We start from the raw sequence: 24522 nt of genomic DNA, 5'->3' as shown, positions 1-24522 counted from the left end.
CACAGAGGGACACGTTTAAAACGGAGACACACACGAGCACGCACGCTGTGAGAGACGGAAAGCTCCTACTCTGTCAGAGTGTCCCGTCGCCGTGGCGAGGACTCGTCCTCTCCTCCAGTCCCAAACACACAGCGTGTTTTTGGCGTCCAGACCGACAGACGCCAAACGCTACGAGAACACAAACACGGTGAAACACGTCAGAGGCAGCCGGCTCCACGCCACCTGTTTTCACTGCACACATGTAAACCAGAGTGAAGCCCCGCCCCCCACCTGTGTGTGCGTGTGTGTGTGTGTGTGTGTGCGTGTGTGTGTGTGTGCGTGTGTGTGTGTGTGTGTGTGTGTGTGTGTGTGTGCGTGTGTGTGTGTGTGTGCGTGTGTGTGTGTGCGTGTGTGTGTGCGTGTGTGTGTGTGTGTGCGTGTGTGTGTGTGTGTGCGTGTGTGTGTGTGTGCGTGTTTGTGTGTGTGTGTGTTTGTGTGTGTGCGTGCGTGCGTGCGTGCGTGCGTGCGTGCGCGTGTGCGTGTGTGTGTGTGTGTGTGTGTGTGTGCGCGCATGTGTGTGTGCGTGTGTGTGTGTGTGTGTGTGTGTGTGTGTGTGTGTGTGTGCGTGCGTGCGTGCGTGCGTGCGTGCGTGCGTGCGCGTGCGTGTGTGTGTGCGCGCGTGTGTGTGTGCGTGCGTGCGTGCGTGCGTGTGTGTGTGTGTGTGTGTGCGCGCATGTGTGTGTGTGTGTGTGTGTGTGTGTGTGTGTGTGTGTGTGTGTGTGTGTGTGTTATATTGTTTGACTTTAAGTGTCTGAAACATATAAAATAATTAAATGACATCATCAAAGGGGGCGTGGTCTGACCTGTCCATCAGAGTCGAAGGCCAAACAGGCGACTCCGTGAGTGTGGACGTCCCTCAGGATGGAGACGGTCTGCATGGCGTACGTGTCCCAGATACAGATGTACGGGTCCTTACCCACCTGACCCGTGGCCACCTGGATCTTATCTGGATGCATCGCCAGACTGAGAGAAGACAGGGACACGTTAAAATACCAAGTGACCTGTTAGCATGGACCAGGTCCCAGTCTGAAGACCTGTTAGCATGGACCAGGACCAGGTCCCAGTCTGAAGACCTGTTAGCTAGCATCAGGACCAGGTCCCAGTCTGAGGACCTGTTAGCTAGGATCAGGACCAGGTCCCAGTCTGAAGACCTGTTAGCTAGCATCAGGACCAGGTCCCAGTCTGAAGACCTGTTAGCTAGCATCAGGACCAGGTCCCAGTCTGAAGACCTGTTAGCTAGGATCAGGACCAGGTCCCAGTCTGAAGACCTGTTAGCTAGCATCAGGACCAGGTCCCCAGTCTGAAGACCTGTTAGCTAGGATCAGGGATGAGTTGAGTAAAGGACTGCTCGGCTCGTGGTGCATCACTGTGACCTCACTGTGACCTCACTGTGACCTCACTGTGACCTCACAGAGTCGGTGGTGACAGATGACATGATTGGCTGACGAAGCATTTTTCTTCCTACGTTAGAACAAACTGAGGCTGGTCAGTCAGAGCAAAGCATGATGGGAAACACTCAGCACATCTTCATCATCAGCGTTTTCCTCCGGCTGTCAGCTCTCATCAGGCTCGGACGCCGGCGTGCTGCCTGGTCTGGACCGATTCAAGGTCTGAGCACGGACCGGTTCTACTGTTACATGAATGTTGTCTCACCAAGCAGCAACAACCAGGACTGACATGTCCCACTGCAGTTCCTCCAGCGTCCACTAGAGTCTGTCTCCTGCAGTGAGTCAGTCTCCATAGCGCTCTATGTTAAAATGTCCAACTTTACAGCTGCAGTTCCTCCAGTGTCCACTAGAGTCTGTCTCCTGCAGTGAGTCAGTCTCCATAGAGCTCTATGTTAACTTGTCTTAATAAACTAACAACACAATCAGCTGTTCCAACCCACCTGATGATGTCATCATTGTGCCCCAGGTAAAACTTCTGGGTGTGTTCTCTGGTGTTGTAGACCACGCCCACTCCAGCCACAAAGTACACCACCTCCTTCCCCGCCGTGTAGTACAGGTTGTTCCGACACTGGTGACCTCTGTAACCGTGGATCCACTCCAGCCTCAGCTGGCAGCGCGGCGCCGTCTTATCCGACATGTCGCCTCAAGACTGGAACGTCAACATCAACGATCCTGAGACAGGAAACAAGTCAACGCCTGAGCGTGGAGATCCCAGCACAGTGTCCATCCAAGTCTGCTGCTAACGCTGCTAACGCTGCTAACGCTGCTGGGAGTTGTAGTCCATTCTTGTATTGTCTCTAACAGGGAACTACACTTTACAGTTCCAGCTAACTAACATTCAAAAGGTTTTACTGAATGATGAACTTTAGCTCCTCCCTCTGACTGGAGGAGTGTACTGTCCCTTTAAGGATCAGCTCCGGGTTTACAGCTACAGTAGTCTCAGTGCACAGAACCAGAATCCAGGTGGTTCTTTTTAAACTTTATGATTCATTACATTGATTTGAATCATTTAGCCGCTGATCTCTCAGAAATAAAAGTCTTATTTTGTATTTTACGTCCAGAGGTCACCAGGCTGAAAATCAACAGGACATTATTTTACTGATCACTAATAATCACACTGCAGATATATTTACATTAACAGGAGAGTTCAGTCTATTTTAGACAGAAACATTTAATTCAAAATAAAATCAATGATGTGTCGATACAGACAAATGAAAGTCTGCTCGCTGAGGAGGAAGAAACAACATGAGTATGAACTCTTTAGAATGACACCTTTATATTGTCGTGGTTTATGAAATTCGAGCTTTGTTCATGATTAATGTTGTTATTGATCTAATCAAACAAACAGAGACAGCTACGGAAAGGCTTCAGGGACATTTCTAATAAACGTACCGGTCTAAGCGAAGAAATCATCCAAAGAGCCGAGATTCACATTATTTCAGTTCCGTGTTGTTAGACATGAAGGGGATTTGTTTCAGAGCTCTGTGAGAAGGTCACAGTGAATCTGATGATCCGACCACATGTCCGACTGTACTATTCAAATATGAGGAGGGTATATTCACGGTTAAGACCCCCGTTTAGTTTGTGTCGAGTTCAAAATAAATCAACAAACGAAGTGAGACGGAGGACATCGAGTTAAATCCCTCTCCGGTTCCTGTCGCCGTCTGTTCGGAGATTACAGCACCGATTTATCCCCGCCGGTCCGCCGCATCCAGACCCGGACCCCAGAGAGAACCAGCATCCACAGCGAGGCCCGCTCCTCCTGCAGGCCGGGGGAGAGACACTGACACCCGGCAGAGACCTGCAGCAGCCCCGCTGGTTTACAAACAGCCATTAAAAACGCAGAAAATTATGAAGGATGTTTCGGGATACTAACGGGAATCCCAGGGATCACCGAGCGCGTGAACACCGGAGAATGAGCACCAGCGTTTCCGCTTATCGATTTCAAAATAAAGTACAGATACAAACCATAGCAGATTCTTAGCTCGTTTACAGGTGTTTACAGGTGTTTACAGGTGTACGCAGAAAAGATTAACACTTACTCTACTCGAACAAATCGGGATAATATTCGTATATTTGTATCGAAGAATGCGTTTAACGGAGATATAGACTATTTGTTCTTGTTTCTGTAAATATGTACACATGAAAATGTTGAAGCTGACTTTTTACTTCAAACTGCTTGACCATTAAAGCTTTACAGCCTATAGGCTATACTGAAAATAAACGTTTTATTTAGAAGGTCGCGTTTATAATTCATCAAATACTGGATTAAAAACGGACCTTTGATCCTGCTGCTTGGTTTTATTCTGAAGTTCATCGCGGCTGATTCCGGTCTCCTCGAGCTCAGCTCCGCGAGCTTGCCGCCACTTGATGTCAGCGCGCGGGTCAGATGGTCAGGTGCGTTTTCAGCGCAGCATCTTCATGAAACTGCGTTCAGGAGTTCACGGTGCATGATGGGAGTTGTAGTTTAAAATGATCAGTTTAGTACTGATAGCTAATGACAGTCATTACACGAGCTCCGGGTCACATCTGAATCTGCTGCTTCAAAGATCCTCTCGGACAGACAGAGGCACCACTTTGACGGGAAAAAACTTTCATACAACAGATTCTACTAAATCCAAATTAAGATCCATCTATGACATTATTCAAATGTTTAATCATTCATTCTTCACACTGTTTCTTTGACCATATTTCTACAAGAGGGTGGAGCTTAAGAAGACAGATGGTTTGAGCAAATGGCAACCTCCAGTGTTGAAATATGAAGCCGAAACTGAAGTGTAACATCCTGCAGTTCTTCAAGTGTCCACTAGAGGCTGGCTGCAGTACCTGGAGTGTCCACTAGAGGCTGGCTGCAGTACCTGGAGTGTCCACTAGAGGCTGGCTGCAGTACCTGGAGTGTCCACTAGAGGCTGGCTGCAGTTCCTGGAGTGTCCACTAGAGGCTGGCTGCAGCAGCACAGGAAGTCACATACACACCCATTCAAACAGCCTGTTTAAGCTCGATAGAAAAAGATTTTCATTAAATTGTCCAGATCTGAATTTCTTTGTTGTAAATGAGTGTTTAACATCTGTGTGACTTCATTTTAAGATGCTAATGTTTATTTTAAAGGACCAGTCAGTGAGCTGATGACGCGCTCTTCCTCTGTGATAAACACTGAAGCTTCAGTGCCCACCACATAGTGACCTGTGTGAGAGGAGGGGGGGGGGGCTCTCTGTGATGATTAGAGTTCAGTCTGCAGTACACATTTTAAACGCTAGGGGGCAGAGTTACATGTTGCTCTTTTAAATAATTTTTTGTTAAAAGACGGCGGTTGAAAACAGTAAAAACAAAAAAAAACTCACAAGTGTAAAGTTTAAAAGCTTTAATGACATCGCACATATTTGACAGAGAGAGAGAGCGAGAGAGAGAGAGAGAGAGAGAGAGAGAGAGAGAGCTTTAAAGTCTACAGGTGCAGTTTCATACATGAGAAAGCCTTTATGGTCTAAGTTGGGTTTAAATATGGGGCCTCAAACAGCTTCTGGTTCATTCCTATAGATGTAGTTCTGATTGTGCATTAAGATGGCGATAACTTCCATACATGTTCAGTACAATAGATATACAGTGAGGCGGAGCAACACGAGTATCAAAGAGCAGAAAATCTGAACGCAGCGTGGTGCCAAGAGCCGACGACAAGCAAGCGACCTTCACCTGAACCTCCCTGACGTCACACACACACACACACGCGTGGACGCCCTCGGCTGTACCAACTCATGGACGCAGGAAAGGAGGAGAAAGGAGGAGGAGCTCTTGATAGTTCCAGGTGAGACGAAGCATGCAAGTGAACGTTTCTACATCACACGTCTCCTCCAAGGTGATTGGCTGTTTTTTAAAGTTGTAAACGTAAAAGGTTGGACGAAGAAGAGGAAGAGGAAAAAGTAAAGTAAAGAAAAAGCACGATTGGTCCAATTTGTCAGCGGCAGAGGACGAACGTAGGCTGTCGTTTCAGACACCCTCACAAAATTGAGGAAATAATTCAGACCTGTTTCAAAAAAGTAGAAAAACAACGAAAAATGTAAGAAAACAAAAACAATTCAAAGAAAGAGAGAAAAAAGAGGGCGTGGTCCCCGCTGACGTCACCGAGAGGGGCGGGGACAGCGTGAGTGAACAGCGTGCCAGCTCTCCGCCCGCTCGCCGACCACACGAAGAGAAAACAAACACACACGAGTTCACGCTGCACTTTGGTGAAACTTTGACACTTCCCCTCTCCTTCCATTGGACCCTCTGAGCCGCCCTCCTCCGCCATTGGCTGCTCGGTAGTGATGTCATCGACTGTGTCAGGACTTTGGAAAGAGAAGAGTCTCTATTGGACGGATGTTTGAGCCGGCGTGGGCGCTCGGCGTGAGGACGGACGGCTCAGTGGGACTGAAGGAAGGTCGGAGACATGTGAAGACCTTCATGGAGCTAGACCCTGATCCGGCTCTCGCTCTGAAACTGGTTCCGGTTCTTTGATGATCCAGCAGCTGAGTCAGAGTTTCACCAAAGCGTCTGCTCCTCCTCTCTACTGCTTCTTCTTGAACAGGCTGAAGCGTTTCTCCTTCTCCTTCTCTTTGTCCTTCTCTCTCTTCCCGGGACTCGACTCCGTGGTCAGCGTGACGGTGGCCGGCAGCGTCTGAGCGCGCCCGGACACCGGCGTGCCAGGATGGCTGCCCTGGCCGTCGGAGCGCTCGGTGCCGGCGTTCAGGATGGCCTGGATCCAGGTGCTCATCTCCTCCTGCAGGGGGCGACAACAGCACAGTGACTCACAGACACACGGCTCTCCGTGACCAGCTGGCGCTCGCCGCTGAATGTTTACATTCAAAACGCCGTCGTGATGCGTTCACACAGATTCAGTCTGCGGTGCGTTCAGGCGCTCCCGTCTGTTTCTGACGTCTCGGTGCTTCTTTTGAATCGAGTTTCTGGAGCGTTCTACGGGACGTTGTGCCGTGATCAGCTTGTTCTCGTTAACGTGAGCTCCCTGAAGGAGAAGAGGGAGGAGCTAACAGCCTGGAGACGGCGAGCGTAGCCTGAAGCCTCGTTTCCACGTGCCGTCAACGGCGTGCATACGGCGTTGACCCGACGCTGCCGTTGACCATTCGTAGTTCTGCGTCGTGTCTGTGTGTGTGTGTGTGTGTGTGTGTGTCTGTGTGTCTGTGTGTGTGTGTCTGTGTGTGTGTGTGTGTGTCTGTGTGTGTGTGTGTGTGTGTGTGTGTGTCTGTGTGTCTGTGTGTGTGTGTCTGTGTGTGTGTGTGTGTGTGTGTGTGTCTGTGTGTGTGTGTCTGTGTCTGTGTGTGTGTGTCTGTGTGTGTGTGTGTGTGTCTGTCTGTCTGTCTGTCTGTCTGTCTGTCTGTCTGTGTGTGTGTGTGTGTGTCTGTGTGTGTGTGTCTGTCTGTCTGTGTGTGTGTGTGTGTGTGTGTGTGTGTGTGTGTGTGTATTATTGTAATATTGAGGGAAGCAGCGGTCAGATATGACGTTCTGAGCGGCTTCAGGATGAGCGACGTCATCGTCAACAACCGATGGTGTCGTCACGGCAACGTAACAACAACCCAATGAACCCGCTAAAGAGGCTGAACTTACCTCGTCTTTGGCTTGGAACAGATACTCGTTTCCATCAGTGAGTCTGAAAGGTCACACACACACACACACACACACACACACACACACACACACACACACACACACACACACACACAGACACACACACACACACACACACACACACACACACACACACAGGTTGATGTGTCACTGATCTGCTCGCCACATCTGAGCCTTTCAGCTCTGCTCCTCTCTGACGATTGGCTGAGACTCACCTGAGCTTGAAGACGTGTTTCTTCTTCTTGTACTCTGAGGCCACGTCACACGTGGCGTCCTTCAGGCCGACGGGGACCTCGTTGTGGTACGGCACGCCCTGAGACGCCGCCTTGCTGTCTTTGTAGAAACCCATCTCGTGGTTGTTGATGACGCAGTACACGTTGTGCCACGATCTGCCAATCAGAGAGGAGGAGAGCGTGATGAGCGCGGCGCAGACAGAGTGAGAGGTCGGTGCAGTAGAGGATCTTTGGTACCTGTTGGAGGCCTTCTTGTTATGCCCCTCCCACTCGTGTTTGCGGTGCAGGAGGCTCTCCATCTGGGACGTGGGCTCCTGGTTCTTGGAGGGCAGCGTGGACGACTGGCTGGTTTTGCTCTTCCTGCCGGAGGTCGGGGACCCGCTGGGGCTCGGCTCCTTCGAGCTGCGTTCAACAACTCCGTTCAGCAGCTCGCCGTCCAGCATGGCGTCCTGAGAGGGCGGAGAACAAGCATCAAACATGGGTCTGTATTTGAAACGTGTCCTGCAGATGTGAGGCGACCCGGGAGCACTGACCCGGGGAGAGTCCTGGTCTGAGGGGAGTCCGTTCTGCGTGATCAGTCCGCTGCAGAGAGAAAACACACGGGTCAGATACGTTCACTCGCTGCACTTCCTCCGTCAGCCACCAGGTGGTGCTGCGTCTAACTGTGTGCAGGATGACCTCTGACCTCTGCTGCTGAGGCTCCGACTGCTGGACCACGACGGGCGGCTCCGGAGACGGAGGCTTCCTGAGCCGCTCCTCCTCCTCCTGCTGCCTCCTCACCTCCAACAGCTCCAACTGAACCAACGCACAGACAACACGGTCACATGATCGCCATGACAACGGGAGGGGGCGGGGTCTCCCATGAGACGTGACGTAAAAAAAAAGGATCAGGAGATGTTTCAAAATGGAAACGATTGTAAAGGCCTTTTGGCGTGCGGCTTGAACCGCTTCCAGGGACAGCGGCGGTCCTCTGCACCATAGGGCTCTATGACGAGACTGTCTGCCTTTAACTCAATGCTCTGTGACCTTCTACGTAAGCCCGAGTGTGCTGGTTATTTGTCCCTCTCTGCTCACCGTAGTCAGCCTCTCCAGGGCGGAGAAGCGCTCCTCCCAGGTGGCGGCGGACTTCTCAAAGGCCTCGTGGCGTTTGATGAGCTTCTCCACTTCGTCCACGCTCTGACCCATCTCCCTGCCCGAGAGGTACGGCTCCTGACCCAGCAGCCACGCCTCGGCCACGCCCGCATCCCGCGAGAACTGGTGCACCTCCAGGACTGGGGGGGGGGGGGGGGGGGGGAGAATTTAACATCAAACAGAGACGCAGTAAAGCAGAAATAATTGATTAACCAATCAGAGCTCTGTCTGTCCCCGTACTGAATGTTCCTCTTCCTGTTTCAGTATCCACATTTATATTCTTTGCTTTTTGTCCCTCCTGTGACTCCGTACAGAGTCACGTATGAGACGTCTGTGGCGCCTGAAGCGTTTCCTGATTGGTCAGAGCTGGCGGCGAGATGAAGCTCGGCCGCGTCGTTAAAGAGCAGCGAGAGCCCGAGGAGTCTTCATCACCGCTGACTCATCACTGCAGCAGCCAATCAGGAACGAGCTCCGATCTCTCTGCTGTGACTGACCTCTCTGTGATCAGGGTGTGTGTGTGGGTGTGTGTGTGTGTGTGTGTGTGTGTGTGTGTGTGTGTGTGTGTGTGTGTGTGTGTGTGTGTGTGTGTGAGTCTTACTGAGTCGTAGCCACTCCCATCGGTCCTCCCACTTGTCAATCATTTCTTTCCTCTTATCGGTCAGCTGCAGCAACTTCTCCTTAATCTGAACACACAGAAACAAACATTATTTATTATTATTATTTATTTTATTTTGATTTTTAAAGTATTTTAAAACACAAGCTGTTCAGAGTGTATCATGTCAACAGACTCAGATATTTATCCAGGTCCATCTGCTGCCGAGTTAATGTAGTTAACATTTTAACATGACCATATTTGACTACATGAACATACATGTTTACTGACTCATCATATTTGTTTACTGACTCATCATGTGTGTTTACTGACTCGTCATATTTATTTGCTGACTCATCATGTGTGTTTGCTGACTCATTGTGTGTGTTTGCTGACTCATCATGTGCGTTTGCTGACTCATCATGTGTTTGCTGACTCATCGTGTGTTTGCTGACTCATCGTGTGTGTTTGCTGACTCATCATATTTATTTGCTGACTCATCATGTCTGTTTGCTGACTCATCATATTTGTTTACTGACTCATCATGTGTGTTTACTGACTCATCATATTTATTTGCTGACTCATCATGTGTGTTTGCTGACTCATCATGTGTGTTTGCTGACTCATCGTGTGCGTTTGCTGACTCATCATGTGTGTTTGCTGACTCATCGTGTGTTTGCTGACTCATCATGTGTGTTTGCTGACTCATCATGTGTGTTTGCTGACTCATCGTGTGTTTGCTGACTCATCGTGTGTGTTTGCTGACTCATCGTGTGTGATTTTTGACACGGTCCCCTCCTCACCTCTTCTGAGGCGTAGTGTTTTCTGGCCAGCAGGGACTTCCCCAGCTCGATGCAGGCGGTGAAGCTGTCGTTTCGGGCGTCGATCTCTGCCTTGATGCCCTGATGGTTGTTCATCAGCAGCTCCACAGATGACACGTCCCTGAACACACCATGAGACACATTGATCACAGGTCCTTTGACTACATGTCCCTGAACACACCATGAGACACATTGATCACAAGTCATCTGACTACATGTCCCTGAACACACCATGAGACACATTGATCACAGCTCCACAGATGACACGTCCCTGAACACACCATGAGACACATTGATCACAGGTCATCTGACTACATGTCCCTGAACACACCATGAGACACATTGATCACAGGTCCTCTGACTACATGTCCCTGAACACACCATGAGACACATTGATCACAGGTCCTCTGACTACATGTCCCTGAACACACCATGAGACACATTGATCACAGCTCCTCTGACGACACGTCCCTGAACACACCATGAGACACATTGATCACAGGTCCTCTGACTACATGTCCCTGAACACACTTCTGTACCTTGGGTTCTCCTGGGCCTCGATGAGCCGGATCACGTCCTCCATCCACAGCATCAGGTCCCTCACCATGCTGAAGAACCGGAACTTGTCTCCTGTGTCCAGGAGGCGGAGACGGCGTCCCTCACAGGCTTCCAGCAGGATCCTCCATGCCTCCAGAACCTCACTTTCCCTCCGCTGGATGTCGTCCGCTTTGTCTCCGGCGTACGCCGACTGAAGGCGCACCGCATCCTCCTGCAGCTGCCTCACCTGGAGCGCAGGGAATTAAGGTCACCAAACATGCCTCACAAACCATGTGTCCCCGTAGACCCGACACATCCCCGTAGACCCAACGTGTCCCTGTAGACCCGACACATCCCCGTAGACCCAACGTGTCCCTGTAGACCCGACACATCCCCGTAGGCCCAACGTGTCCCTGTAGACCCGACACATCCCCGTAGGCCCAACGTGTCCCCGTAGGCCCAACGTGTCCCCGTAGACCCAACACGTCCCCGTAGACCCAACACGTCCCCGTAGACCCGACACATCCCCGTAGACCCGACACGTCCCCGTAGACCCAACGTGTCCCCGTAGACCCGACACATCCCCGTAGACCCAACGTGTCCCTGTAGACCCGACACATCCCCGTAGACCCAACGTGTCCCTGTAGACCCGACACATCCCCGTAGGCCCAACGTGTCCCCGTAGGCCCAACGTGTCCCCGTAGACCCAACACGTCCCCGTAGACCCGACACATCCCCGTAGACCCGACACGTCCCCGTAGACCCAACACAACCCCGTAGACCCAACACATCCACGTAGACCCAACATAACCCCGTAGACCCAACACGTCCCTGTAGACCCAACACAGCCCCGTAGACCCAACGTGTCCCTGTAGACCCAACGTGTCCCTGTAGACCCAACACGTCCCCATAGACCCAACACAACCCCGTAGACCCAACACAACCCCGTAGACCCAACACAACCCCGTAGACCCAACATGTCCCCGTAGACCTGACACGTCCCTGTGACTTACCTGTGTACCCAGGGCCTGGATGTCATGTTCGAAGGTGGTGTGCATCCTCTGCAGCGTGTCCACCGTGTTCTGGTCCCGACCGACCTCCTCCGGCAGCTTCTTCTGTTTGTCCAGGATGCGTCCCAGGATTTCCTTGGCGTCATGGTAGAACTTGTGGAGCTCAAAGGAGGCAGCGAGGATCTGCGTCCGTGTGTCGATGAGTTCCAGCAGGTCGGCCCACGCTTCGTTAAGCCCATCCTTCCACTCTGCCACGGTCGCCGCGTCCCCCATCCTTCCACTCTGCCACGGTCGCCGCGTCCCCATGACCTGTGTTAATCAGCTCGTCCGCCAGACGGTTGACGGCGTCCACTCGCTCCTGACCGATATTCCCGGTGTCTCGAGCAAACTCCCGGAAACGCTCCTGCAACATCTGAGCCACAAGTCCAAGGTCGGGTTAATGATGACATCACACATTGATCCTGTTCTAACCTTCACTCTACCAGAAGGGTCTGACTGTATTCCAAAATAAAAGCACACAGGAAGTAAAATACTCTCAGCTTAGGACAGAACAAACATTCAAAATAAAAGCCCAACATTTTTCATTTAGCGATTAATTACAACCAAACATTTGAAACGTACAGTGACGTGTTCGTAGTCCTGTCCCAGCTCGTGTGACCCGGCCACCACCTCCCTCTCAGCGATCCACTGCTCCAAGTCGTCCACCTCGCGGTTCAGCTGAAATAGGCGGAGCCTCTCGTCCAGCTTGCCCCGCCTCTCCTCAGACAGATCCTTCAGACCGGCGTACAGCTTATCCACCTGAGACTGCCTCATGCTGATTCGCTCACTGACAAACACAAACAGAGCGTTACATTATTTGTGGACCTGGTGAGAGATCATGGATTTGTGTGTGTGTGTGTGTGTGTCTCGGTGTGTGTGTGTGTACCTCTCGGGGTGTCCGTCAGCCACCAGCCCTCTGCTGGTCTTGGACAGCAGGTGGACGCTCTCTGCGTAGTCCTCGACGGCCTGCTCAACGATCTGATGTTTCTTCTGCATGGTGACGGCACTCAGCTCGTCCTACAAACAACATTCTCATTAATTATCCAAAACAGGAAACAGAACTTATTGAGCTAAAACGTTTCTGACTGCAGAAACAAGCAGAGGTTAACTTAGCATACTTAGCATACTTAGCGTGTGGAGATGACTAAGTGGTTTCAACGCGTACCTTGGCCTTCTCCTCTGACATCATGTACAGCTCCTGCTCGCTCATCCACGCCTCGGCCTCAGCAGCGTCGAAGTAGTACTGCTGAGCTTTGTGCGCCTCCTCCAGGCGGCCGTGGCGACTCTCCGTCTCCTCCCTCACCTGCCCCCACAGCTCCTGCAGGTCAGCCAGGCGCTGCCGGATCACCTCGGCGCTGGACGAGGTGTCCTGCAGGAGGCCGGCGCTGCGCTCCAGGACGTCGTTGATCCGAGGCTGATGACCCTGGATCTCCTTCTGCAGGGTCTGAGGGGGAGGAGTCACACATCAGGACCCTGAACCCTGGACAACATCATCCGTACAAGGGGTGCACAAACCAACCACTAGTCCAACGCGTGGTTCTCTCACCTGGTTCTTCTTGATCAGCAGCTGGACGGTCTGCAGGTTGTGTCCGTGGTCAGTGGACGTGGCCAGAGGCATCCTCTCCTGAACCCACAGCTGGAGGACAAACAGAGAGAACCTTACTGAATGAATGATCCACAGAGAACCTGAGGGAGCGAGGAGCGTGTGGGCCAGGCGCTACGTACGATCTCGTCCTCCATGTCGCGGTTGAACTGGTGAACTTCTCGGGACGCCACCAGGAAGTTCCTGCGGCGTCTCAGCGGGTCCAGCAGCTCCTGGAACTTGTTCTCCACCAGCTGCCTGCGCCCGTCCACCTCCTCCGTGTCCTTCACCTCCTGACCTAGAGCCTTCACCTGGCTCTGCAGCTCCACCACCTCCTTCTGACGCACCTCCACCTGGTTCTCCAGCATCTGTAGAGGAGACACTGATACTTTAGAACCATGTTGATACGTCTGCCACCTACGGCGCCGCTCCTCCAGCAGGGGGTGCTCTCGGACTCTTCAAGTAGACTTAAACCTGTTGTTGTTTCCATGGCAACACTGTGTTCGTACCTGTTGTTTCTTCAGCAGGATGTTGACGGACGTCAGGTCTTTGCCGTAGTCGTCCGACTGGATCTGACCCTCCAGACCTCCCATCCACTTGTCGAGGTCGGCGCAGCTCTGGGTGAACAGCTCGGCCTTGTTGGCGTCAAACAGACACTGAGCTTTGGTCTGCGTGGTCGACTCTAGCTCCGCCCACATGGTGTGCAGCGCAGACAGCTTCTCCTTCACCACGGCGTCCGTCTCCGGCTTCTCCGACACCAGCAGCGTGCCGTCCTGCAGACCCGGGGACATGATGTGTTCTGTCAAGCCTTTTTACAAACATCTGGATCATGCAACGGGACGCATCTTTTTAAATCTGTCTAATGTTGCAAACATGTGGCGTCCCTTTCATGCCTGTCATGGCGTCTCTGCATGCAGCGTGTTCATGATGCACGTTCAGCTCTACCTTCTGGATCTTGTCCAGCCACTCTTTGTTGGACTGCAGCTCTGCCATGAAGGCCTGGTGCTTCAGCCACTTGCTGTGCAGGTTTCTCGCCTCGTCGTACGTCAAGTCCTGAGCTGTGAGCATCTTCTCATTGATCCACAGAGACAGCTGCACACACACACACACACACACACACACACACACACACACGTTATGATGAATCATACGATAAACGTGTGTGTCTTTGACGTGTGTGAGGACACACTGACCTCCTGACAGTCCTGCAGGAACTTCTGCAGGTCTCTGTTGTCCTTCAGTCTCATCAGCAGCTCCACTGCAGCCTCCCTGTTCTTCTTATGCCTGAAACACAAACATCCAATCACAACACAGCACACTGATGGGCAGGTTACTGAAAGCGTGCTCTTCTGAGTCTGACCGGTCATCGATGGAGGCGACCCTCTCCTGGATTTTTTCAGCGTTGATGTTCCCGTCACTGGCCAGACGCCGGCCGGCCTCCACCACGCCGTTGATCTTGTCCTCGTTAGCGTCCATTGTGGTCATGAAGTCCTCCTGCTTCTTGATGGCGGCCTCGGCGGCCTCCAGAGTGGTGGGCATCTCCGTGTGAGCCAGGACGTACTCCTGCAGGGGTGAAGACACGAGGAGACAGGAAGTGTGTGATCACTGGACCTACATCAGATCGTCCCAGAGTCCAGAGGGGTGGCATGGGTCTGATCAGCCACCCCAAAACCCGAACCCAGTCCAAAGAGTCTGGACACACCCCTGTTTGTATTTACAGTATACTGCTATGTTGGTTTGTATCTAACTGATCCTGAGCAGATAAAGTCCGACAGGATCAGAAACTAAATACTCTGGTTTGTCTCGGGGACGTGTGGCGTGGTGGACCGGGTGGAACATAAAGTGTATGCGAGTACCTGGTTGTTGAGGAAGGCCTCGGCCTGCTTGGTGTCCCTCAGGAACAGCTGGTAGGCGTGGGACTGGGACAGCAGGTTCTGTCGGTTCTCCCACATCTTGTGCAGCTCGTTCCAGCCGGTGTCGAGCGCCTGCAGCCGCTGACGCAGGAACATGTACTGAGCGTCCGTCTGGCCCTGCGTCACCATCTCCCCCATGTCCCGCATCTTCTGGTAGTCCTCCTCGTAGTTCTGGATCTCATTCTTGATGCCTTCGTGCTGGGCCATGAGCTTCTCGGCCTCGGCCAGCGTGTTGGGCATGTCCTCGGAGGCGATGAGCGTCTGTGTGCGGGACAGCCACGACTGGAAGTCGTCCAGCTCGCGCAGGAACTGCTGCAGCTTCCTGGCCTCTCCCAAAGACTCCTCGCGGGTTTTCAGCGTGTTCTTCATCTCCTCCCACACCGCCGTGATCTCCGACAGGCGGCCCGTGATGGCCTTGGCCTGTTCTGGGTGCTCCTGGGCCAGGCGCTCGGCCTCGCCCCGCAAGTCGCCCAGTTTGTCCTCAATGGCGGCGAGGTCGCGCTCCATCCCGGTGAGTTTACGCTGCAAGGCCATGACCCCCGTCAGGTCGTTCCCGAGCTCCTGGGTCGACTCGATGACTTTGGTCTTCTCTTTGATCCACGACTTGGTCTCGTTACAGTCCAGGTGGTAGTTCTGAACCCCGAGAGCCGAGTTCAAGGACTCCTTCTTCTGATCCACCAGGTCACGGAACTGACTCCACCTACAGGCAGAGGAGGGTCGTTACAGGCTGCAGGACACTACAGGGTCACAGAATGGACCGTTTCTAACAGCTACCTGTTGTTGAGTTTGTCCTGCTGGCTCTTGATGTCTTTCTCACTCGGGTGTCCGTTGTGCATCAGCTGTCGGGCGATCTGGTTGACCACGGCGACACGAGACGCCTGGTTGTTCATCTCGGGCTCCAAACTTTCAAACCTGGAGGACACAGCGGTCATGAAGGCACAGCTGGAGATCAGAGAGAATAACAAACAGGTGTGCAGCGCTGCCTACCTGTGCTGGACCACCTCCAGGTCCTCCAGCTTCTCGGGGATCTCCATGCTGTTCAGCCACTGCTCCTTCTCGTCGATCCACACCTCGCAGGCGTTGGCCTCGCTGAACATTTTGTAGAGCGCCAGAGCGTCCTGCAGCGCCTGCTTCCTCAGCTTGGTCAGCTCCGACACCTCCTTGTAGCGCTCTTCGATGCCTGCCAGTCGCCCGCGCACCTCCTCCGACTCCTGCTCGTCTTTGGGCAGGGAGGCGGCCTGCTCGTGAAGCGAGTCGATAACTGGACGGTAGCTCGCCACCTCTGCTGCGGCGTCTTTGTGCTTCCTGACCAGAGCCTGGGTAGAGAACTCGTCATGGCCCGTCTCTCCGCTGGAGACGATCCGCAACGCGTCCAAAGTCCAGGCGTCCACATCGTCTGCGTCAGCCTGGAACTGGTGCAGAGCCAGCGCCTCCTCCAGCCTCATCTTCCTCACCGCCGCCAGCTGCTCCAGCCCCGCCCACTGAGCCTTCAGGTCGGCGATACGATCCTGGATCTTTGCCGAGGCGAAGTGTCCAGCCTCCACCATGGTCTCGCCCTCTGCGATGGAGTGCTGGAGGTGACCGGCGCGGCCGCTCATCTCGTCCTCGAAGGCGCGCTGCTGGCTGAGGAGGCGCAGCGCCCCCGTCAGGTCCTTACCGTGCTCCACAGACGACAGGATCTGCTCCTTCTCCCTGATCCACGCCTCCTCCTCCGCCATCTCCCAGAAGAACCTCCAGAGACGACGGGACTCCTCCAAGCGAGCGCGGCGCTCGGCAGCAAGCTGGGTCAGCTCCTGGTAGCAGAATTCCAGGTGAGACACGCGGTCCTGGATCACCAGCGGGTCGCACGGCTTGTAACCTGGACAGGAAGACGTGGTTATCAGGGCGGGAACCTTTCAATAAAAGCTGCGTCCCTGCTGCTGAACAGTTTAACACAAACCGCTCACCGTCGTCGTTAACCGAGTACTTGTTGGCGTTGGTGGAGACGGCCTTCACTCGGTCGGCCTGGATGGCGATGTCAGCCTCCACCAGGGCGTGTTTCTGCAGCAGATCCTCCACGCCCAGCAGATGTTTCCCATAATCCTGAGACAGCAGCAACATCTGGAAACCAAACAGAAAACCTCTGAGGATGGAAACAGGATCGATGAATGACCCTGAATGCACCACGCCGTTGTTGTCGAGTCAGCGTACCTTCATCTCGTCCATCCAGTCCATGATGTAGAGCATCTCCTGGAAGACCCTCTGCAGACCCAGGTTCATCTCCAGCCTCTGCCTGCGGGCCTTCAGCAGCTCCAGCAGGTACTCCCACAGCCGGATCACATTGTCCTTCCTGGCTGTGATGCGTTTGATGTCGTGGTAATGCTCCACCTCCAGCTCCTTCGCCACGGAGACCACGGCCTGCACGCGCTCTTCATACGCAGTGATGTCCGTCTCGATCGCCTCGTGCTTCTTGGTGGCCGCCTCGACGGCCTGCAGGTCGAATCCAAAGTTGTCCTGGAGGGAGAAAGATGAAGAACATCCATGAACAAAAGAAATCTTCCTTCTTCTCCGACTCCACCGAGCGTCTCCTCACCTGCGACACCAGCCTCTGGTTCTCGCTCAGCCACGTTTCTCTCATGGCGGCCTTGCGGTCGAAGCGTCTCGCCAGTTGTTCCAGTTTCTCCTGACGAATCAGCTCGGTCCTCAGAGCCAGCTCCCTCTCATGCTCCGCCTTCTCCAGTCGCTCCCAGGCCTGCAGTCAGGGAACACGTCAGTTACAATCTCAGAACATTCAGGCCAGCATCACATCTGGGACCGGGTCGACGTGGTCCTCGACCCGGTCCCAGATGATTCTTGATGAGGTGACTTTTGATGGTCAGCTGAGTCGTGATGTTTGAGAGCAGCTCTCACCTTGTTGATGTCTGAGATGAGTTTGCCCTCTCGGGGCATGTACACCTTCTGATTGTTGGCTCTCATCTTGCTCTGGATGGTGAAGAGGAGGACCTCCAGGTTTCCTTTCTCTGTGAACCTGAAGGCAGAGGAGAGACGTTAGACGAGGCGAGAGGACGGGCGGCGTGAGAGGAGGCGATCTGACGGCGCTCACTTCGGAGGTTTCTCTACGGTCCTGTAGGTGTTGAAGGCCTGGAGCTGCTGCTGGACGCCAAGCAGAGAGTTGGCGAACTTCCTGTTGTTGAGGATGATGATGGTCTGTTCGATCCACTCCAGCAGGTCCGAGGCCAGAGACTCGTACTTCTCGATCATCTTCTCCGTCTCGATGGCGTTGTCCAACACCTGGTCACAGAAACAGACGCCCGCTGTCACCATCATCACAAACAGACACAGTTCAAGCTGTGATGATGTTTAAGTCTCACCTTTCCGATACGCTTGCCTTCGACCTTCAGAGCCTTCATCTTGGAGAAATAGTGATAATACGTCACCACGTAGGTGATGACTGACTTCTCATCAGGATGGTCCACACTGATATCTGAAACCAAGAAACAACATGAAGGTTCCTGTGAGAAGACACAGTGACGATCACCTTCAGGTTTAATTAATCCTGACTTCAGGATAAGCTCATCTTCACAGGCTCGTTTCAGAGAGCAGGTTTAGTTCAACCTAAAAGGAGGGAAACTCTGAGTGCTCACTCAAACCTGAAAAAGAGGACAGAGGACACTGTTACTATGGCAACTGAGTCTATCAATGAACTCAGTTGCCATCACTCAAATCAGCTCGTCTTGAACTGAAACTCTGAGTTGGTTAGCTCAGACTCAATCAAACTCAGATGTCAGGAATATGTTGAGCCTGCTTCCTGAAATAGGTTTAGGTAATCTTGAGTTTAGCTTTAGGAAATCTTGATTTCAGGTTTAGGTAATCTTGAGTTTAGCTTTAGGTAATCTTGATTTCAGGTTTAGGTAATCTTGATTTCAGGTTTAGGTAATCTTGATTTCAGGTTTAGGAAATCTTGATTTCAGGTTTAGGTAATCTTGATTTCAGGTTTAGGTAATCTTGATTTCAGGTTTAGGTAATCTTGATTTCAGGTTTAGGTGATCTTGATTTCAGGTTTAGGTGATCTTGATTTCAGGTTTAGGTAATCTTGATTTCAGGTTTAGGTGATCTTGATTTCAGGTTTAGGTAATCTTGATTTCAGGTTTAGGTAATCTTGATTTCAGGTTTAGGTAATCTTGATTTCAGGTTTAGGTAATCTTGATTTCAGGTTCAGGTAATCTTGAGTTCAGGTTTAGGTAATCTTGATTTCAGGTTTAGGTAATCTTGCGCTCACCCTCGGGGTCGAGCAGCTTGGTGAGGCCCAGGTGTTGCTCGGCCAGGTTGAAGGCGTTCTGTAGGTTGTAGTGAGCGTTTGACTTCTTCAGTTTGTCAAAATCGATCAGATCGGGTCTGAAAATCAAAAAACAGAAAACTTTATTTACACAACTGTCGACAAACGGAAAAGATTTAATGATAGATACGTTTTCAGATCAGGAGAGATGCTGTGGTCGTTGGAATGACCATGAAACCTCCTTTAAATCCTGTTTGGAGACGATGATGATGAAGATGATGAAGGTGTTACCTGTGTTTGTGGATGAGGGCGTTGAAGGCCATGCCGTCTCTCCAGCTGGTTGTGAAGTTGTGGATGTTCACGTTGGGATACCTGAGGAACATAAACAATACTGTCATGTGTGTGTTTATTTGTTCTGTTTGTTCAAAAATTTAATAAAATTTATAAAAAAATTAAATAAAATAAAAAATAAAAAAAAAAGACTCTCACCCTGCCGTCTTCATCTGACACCAGAGCAGAAGAGCGTCTTTAGCTGATCTCTTCTCTTTGTTGTCTTCAGTCTCCACACTGATGTCCTGAATCTGCAAACAAAAACACACCACAGTCACACACACACACACACACACACACACACACACAAAATACACAAACTAACGGAAAGAGGCAAAACTACACCGGCAACTCGTATGAGCTGTGAGTCTACCTTAACGGTCCAATCAGTGAGCTGTGTAGAGAGGTGAGGACTGCAATACCCACTTTGAACACAAGGGGTCAGAGTTACAGAGCGCTCCTTTCTCAGACATGATCGACACACTCCGGCATAAACATCGACACACTTCAAATCATCTGTTGACGTCAAACTGAATTTTGGCATCGAGGGAGAAAAGACATTTTTGAAAAAGCTTCTGGGACGTGATTGGTTGACGACGTCGTCAGGGCAAACAAATCCCTCTGAGCTTGAAGGTTCTCACCTGCAGCTCTGATTGGACGTCTCTCTAAGTGAGTGGCAGCTGATTGGTCAGACTACAGACACACACAGGTCTAAGTCGGAGCCAGGACTGTTTGATAATCACACCCGCACTGGGTTACCATGACGACTGTGGGCAGTCAGTAAAAAATGGACTTTAATCTGAGCTGTTTAATAAGTGGACTGGCTGTCGGCCAATCACAAGCCAGCCTGTAAATGAGTTATAAAAGAGCCTCTTTATGAAAGCTTTGACCTCCTGCTGTCTCGAGATGTTATGTTGTTTCAGACACGTCAGGTCCTCCCAGAGGTCCTCCCGGAGGTCCTCCAGGAGGTCCTCCCGGAGGTCCTCCAGGAGGTCCTACCGGAGGTCCAGCGGTTACCTGGAAGCGCAGGATGATGGTCCAGATGAGGCCCAGAATCAAGCGGTGGTTTCCGTCCACGATGTCGTGTGAGCCCATGTTCTCCAGGTGAACCCGCTGCTCCTTCAGGAACTGCAGAGCTTTGTCCACGTTCTCCAGACAGTGGATCCGCATCCGGCCTTTAGTGGGCTTGGGCTGGACGCAGAGAAACAACAGAAGAAGAAGAAACAGAGGCTGTCAGGAGCTGAATGAGCTGCTGTTCCTCTAATGACCACCAGAGGCTGCGGTGGTCCAGGGCAGCTTTTCAAAATAAAAGAGCCAGAACGAGGTTTGTTTTATGAAGGACGTGGAGAAAACTGACCGTCCACTTGACCCTGAATGCAGCACAGGATGAGACTGAACTGTGAAGTGTCCTTGGTCTGGGGGGGGGGGGGGGTCAGACCACACACACACACACACACACACACACACACACACACACACACCTATACACTCTTTATCAGGGTCACTTAGTGCATCAGCTTTGTCCCGTTTTGTGTTTGAATGAAGAAAACAGGAAGTCGGACACACCTGGAGCTGTTCACACACACACACACACACACACACACACACACAGCTGTGGGCGGAGTCACTCCCTCCCCACTCTGTTCTGTGTACTGGTGGAGTTGATCCTGTACCACTCAGGGCTGGAGTTAGCCTAGCTTAGCGTAAAGACTGGAAACAAAGGGAAACTGCTAGCCGGCCTCTTTTCATAAGAAGCGCTGACATGTGGCTGACAGAGGAGGGCGTGGCTTGACAGAGGGTTACTTCCTGGTGAAGGCGGGGCTTGACAAAAGGTCGATGACAAAAATGAAACAATTTAGATCTTTAAAACCAAAAAAATGTGTGTAGTGTGTGTGTGTGTGTGTGTGTGTGTGTGTGTAGTACCAGTCTCTCTCCTGATAGGACCTCCAGCAGCTTGATGAGCATGCGTCCGTCTCTCAGGTCCATGTACAGGTCTGTGATCCTGCAGGACACTCTGGACAGGTGAGAGTTGATCCACTTAGTGAACGTCTTCTTCTGCACCGCCTCACGCTCATCTGCACACACACACACACACACGCACACACACACACACACACGCACACACACACACACACACACACACACACACACACACAGAAACAGAAAGCACAGAGTTATCACCACACAGCTGGAGGACGACTTTTCAACCCAAATGATTCATTTTAACACGTCACATGACCGATAGCTTCAAACATGGACGTCCTCCAAAGAGACTCTAGTGGACACTGGAGGAACTGCAGCTGTAAAGTTGGACATTTTAACATAGAGCTCTATGGAGACTGACTCACTGCAGGAGACAGACTCTAGTGGACACTGGAGGAACTGCAGCTGTAAAGTTAAACATTTTAACATAGAGCTCTATGGAGACTGACTCACTGCAGGAGACAGACTCTAGTGGACACTGGAGGAACTGCAGCTGTAAAGTTAAACATTTTAACATAGAGCTCTATGGAGACTGACTCACTGCAGGAGACAGACTCTAGTGGACACTGGAGGAACTGCAGCTGTAAAGTTGGACATTTTAACATAGAGCTCTATGGAGACTGAGTCACTGCAGGAGACAGACTCTAGTGGACACTGGAGGAACTGCAGCTGTAAAGTTAAACATTTTAACATAGAGCTCTATGGAGACTGACTCACTGCAGGAGACAGACTCTAGTGGACACTGGAGGAACTGCAGCTGTAATGTTGGACATTTTAACATAGAGCTCTATGGAGACTGACTCACTGCAGGAGACAGACTCTAGTGGACACTGGAGGAACTGCAGCTGTAAAGTTGGACATTTTAACATAGAGCTCTATGGAGACTGAGTCACTGCAGGAGACAGACTCTAGTGGACACTGGAGGAACTGCAGCTGTGAAGTTGGACATTTTAACATAGAGCTCTATGGAGACTGACTCACTGCAGGAGACAGACTCTAGTGGACACTGGAGGAACTGCAGCTGTAAAGTTGGACATTTTAACATAGAGCTCTATGGAGACTGACTCACTGCAGGAAACAGACTCTAGTGGACACTGGAGGAACTGCAGCTGTAAAGTTAAACATTTTAACATAGAGCTCTATGGAGACTGAATGGTATCAGTATAATTTTTGATCTCGCTGACTTCAGGTGAACAGCGTCAGGTTTCACGATGTGTTCACTGTCTCCATGTTTAAACTTTAACCACGAGCAGCTGAGGTCAAAGGTCACATTGACTCTGAGCCCTCTCTCTCTCTCTCTCTCCCTGCTGTCAGTCATCACTTCCTGCTGCGTTCTGATTGGCCCGTGCAGGATGAAAGCAGGCGCGGTCACATTCCTGGATGATGACTTCAAACATGAACACTGAGTTTCTGTTCGGTATCGTCATGGCAACACGTTCAGTGTCAGTCAAATCAACCACCTGAAGCGCACACACACACACACACACACACACACACACACACACACACACACACACACACACACACACACACACACACACACACACACACACACACACACACACACACACACACACACACCAAGCACGAAACTGTCCTCAGATCAGCTTTTTACCGCAGTTACCATGACAACGTCCTGCCGTACTGAGCGCGTGCAGGAAGTGGCCATTTTTAGAGGATCAGGAGGTAAACGTGCGTTGGAGTTCATGAAACCAACGATGTCATATATAAACACAAACAGCCTGATCCCTCCTCTCTGCGTGCTGCTCTGGTGGGAGGGGCTAAGACGCAGGTGGAGGACGCCGGCAGCCCTGCAGCGTTCAGCGATCCCTCTCTTCTTACCTTGCAGCTGTTTGAAGCGACCCTCCAGCAGGTTGTAGCTCTGCTGCTGGTGAACCGGGTCGCCCGGCGCCCAGTCCGCCTCCATCACTGTGCAAATATCAACAACCCTCTGAGACGGCGAGGTCAGCTCACACGAGTCAGTGCACGAGGTAATCGTCCCGACGCATCGTCCACATGAGCACACACACTGTGAGCCGCTCACAAGCACAGAAGAAGAAACTCCACGTCCGCGTGTTCCAGGAGGTGAGAGAGAGAGTCCAGAGGTCAAAGTGACGCTCACAGGACGTGTGTGTGTGTGTGTGTGTGTGTGTGTGTGTGTGTGTATCCTGCCCTGCCCAACACACAATCATTCTTCTTCTGCTGATTTTTTTCCTGCTAGGACTGATTGTTCTCCGTTTCCCTCCAGAACACACACACACACACACACACACACACACACACACACACACACACACACACACACACACACACACACACACACACACACACACACACACACACACACACACACACACACACACACACACACACACACACACAAAGCCCCGCCTCCTGTGTGTTTGTTGAGTTTATTAAAAGTTAAAGTAAGGATGATTTATTTCTAAATTCCCACTTTCTGGCAGACACTTGAACGTCTCATGAAGCATGATTTATCGCGTCACTGTGTTCATGACATTCTGTGAATAAAGTTTCAAACTTTGAATGAAGGACGCTCTCCTCGCTCTCCTCGCTCTCTGTGACTGAAGTCAGACATGTTGGAGGATTTTATGATCCCAGTCTAAAGTTTACACTGATAAGAAGTCAGAGCGCGCACACACACACACACACACACACACACACACACACACACACACACACACACACACACACACACACACACACACACACACACACTAGAGCAGGGAATCAGCCAATCGTGTTACTGCCACACGATGATGTCATCAGGGGTGTGAAAAAGGAGAGGGGGTATTTCCTTTCATTGTTCCTCCCTCACATTCCTGACTGAAGGACAGGAAATAAGAAACAAACATCCTGCCCCCCCCCCCCCCCCCCCCCACACCCACACACACACACACACACACACACACACACACACACACACCTCTCCAGGGTGACTCCATAGTATCAAAGGTTGTAATTTGCTTTTTAAAAAA

The 24522-nt window shown here is 51.6% G+C and overlaps 2 protein-coding genes across 4 annotated transcripts in view; both read right to left on the bottom strand.

Annotated features, from left to right (window-relative positions):
• LOC306819739 (echinoderm microtubule-associated protein-like 6) overlaps nt 1-2231 on the bottom strand; it is a 21785-nt gene extending 19554 nt beyond the window's left edge. For all 3 annotated transcript variants that reach the window (XM_079337269.1, XM_079337270.1, XM_079337271.1), the window contains exons 1-3: nt 1928-2231; nt 843-1002; nt 70-168 (exon numbers count right to left, since the gene is read on the bottom strand). In XM_079337269.1, coding sequence (XP_079193395.1) covers nt 70-168; nt 843-1002; nt 1928-2124 — 456 coding nt within the window. In that variant the 5' untranslated portion in view covers nt 2125-2231. The remainder of the gene's footprint in view (nt 1-69; nt 169-842; nt 1003-1927) is intronic.
• A 2602-nt stretch (nt 2232-4833) lies between these two features.
• LOC306819294 (spectrin beta chain, non-erythrocytic 1-like) overlaps nt 4834-24522 on the bottom strand; it is a 29304-nt gene continuing 9615 nt past the window's right edge. Inside the window, 35 exon segments of the mRNA XM_079336864.1 lie at nt 4834-6237; nt 7080-7122; nt 7316-7489; nt 7571-7782; nt 7867-7915; nt 8019-8128; nt 8408-8604; nt 9063-9147; nt 9860-9998; nt 10417-10661; nt 11428-11706; nt 11708-11836; nt 12046-12250; nt 12350-12480; nt 12629-12907; nt 13010-13099; nt 13189-13413; nt 13555-13818; nt 13991-14137; nt 14239-14329; nt 14406-14608; nt 14902-15658; nt 15733-15870; nt 15946-16816; nt 16905-17058; nt 17149-17451; nt 17531-17689; nt 17848-17965; nt 18041-18228; nt 18309-18421; nt 19217-19332; nt 19505-19585; nt 19703-19794; nt 20561-20734; nt 21467-21618. Coding sequence (XP_079192990.1) covers nt 6025-6237; nt 7080-7122; nt 7316-7489; nt 7571-7782; nt 7867-7915; nt 8019-8128; nt 8408-8604; nt 9063-9147; nt 9860-9998; nt 10417-10661; nt 11428-11706; nt 11708-11836; nt 12046-12250; nt 12350-12480; nt 12629-12907; nt 13010-13099; nt 13189-13413; nt 13555-13818; nt 13991-14137; nt 14239-14329; nt 14406-14608; nt 14902-15658; nt 15733-15870; nt 15946-16816; nt 16905-17058; nt 17149-17451; nt 17531-17689; nt 17848-17965; nt 18041-18228; nt 18309-18421; nt 19217-19332; nt 19505-19585; nt 19703-19794; nt 20561-20734; nt 21467-21618 — 6926 coding nt within the window. The 3' untranslated portion in view covers nt 4834-6024.

The sequence above is a fragment of the Symphodus melops genome (assembly GCF_947650265.1).
Source record: "Symphodus melops genome assembly, chromosome: 2".
Taxonomy (NCBI): domain Eukaryota; kingdom Metazoa; phylum Chordata; class Actinopteri; order Labriformes; family Labridae; genus Symphodus; species Symphodus melops.
Note: the sequence above shows the minus strand (reverse complement) of the source record. Positions and strands in the feature narration are given on the sequence as shown.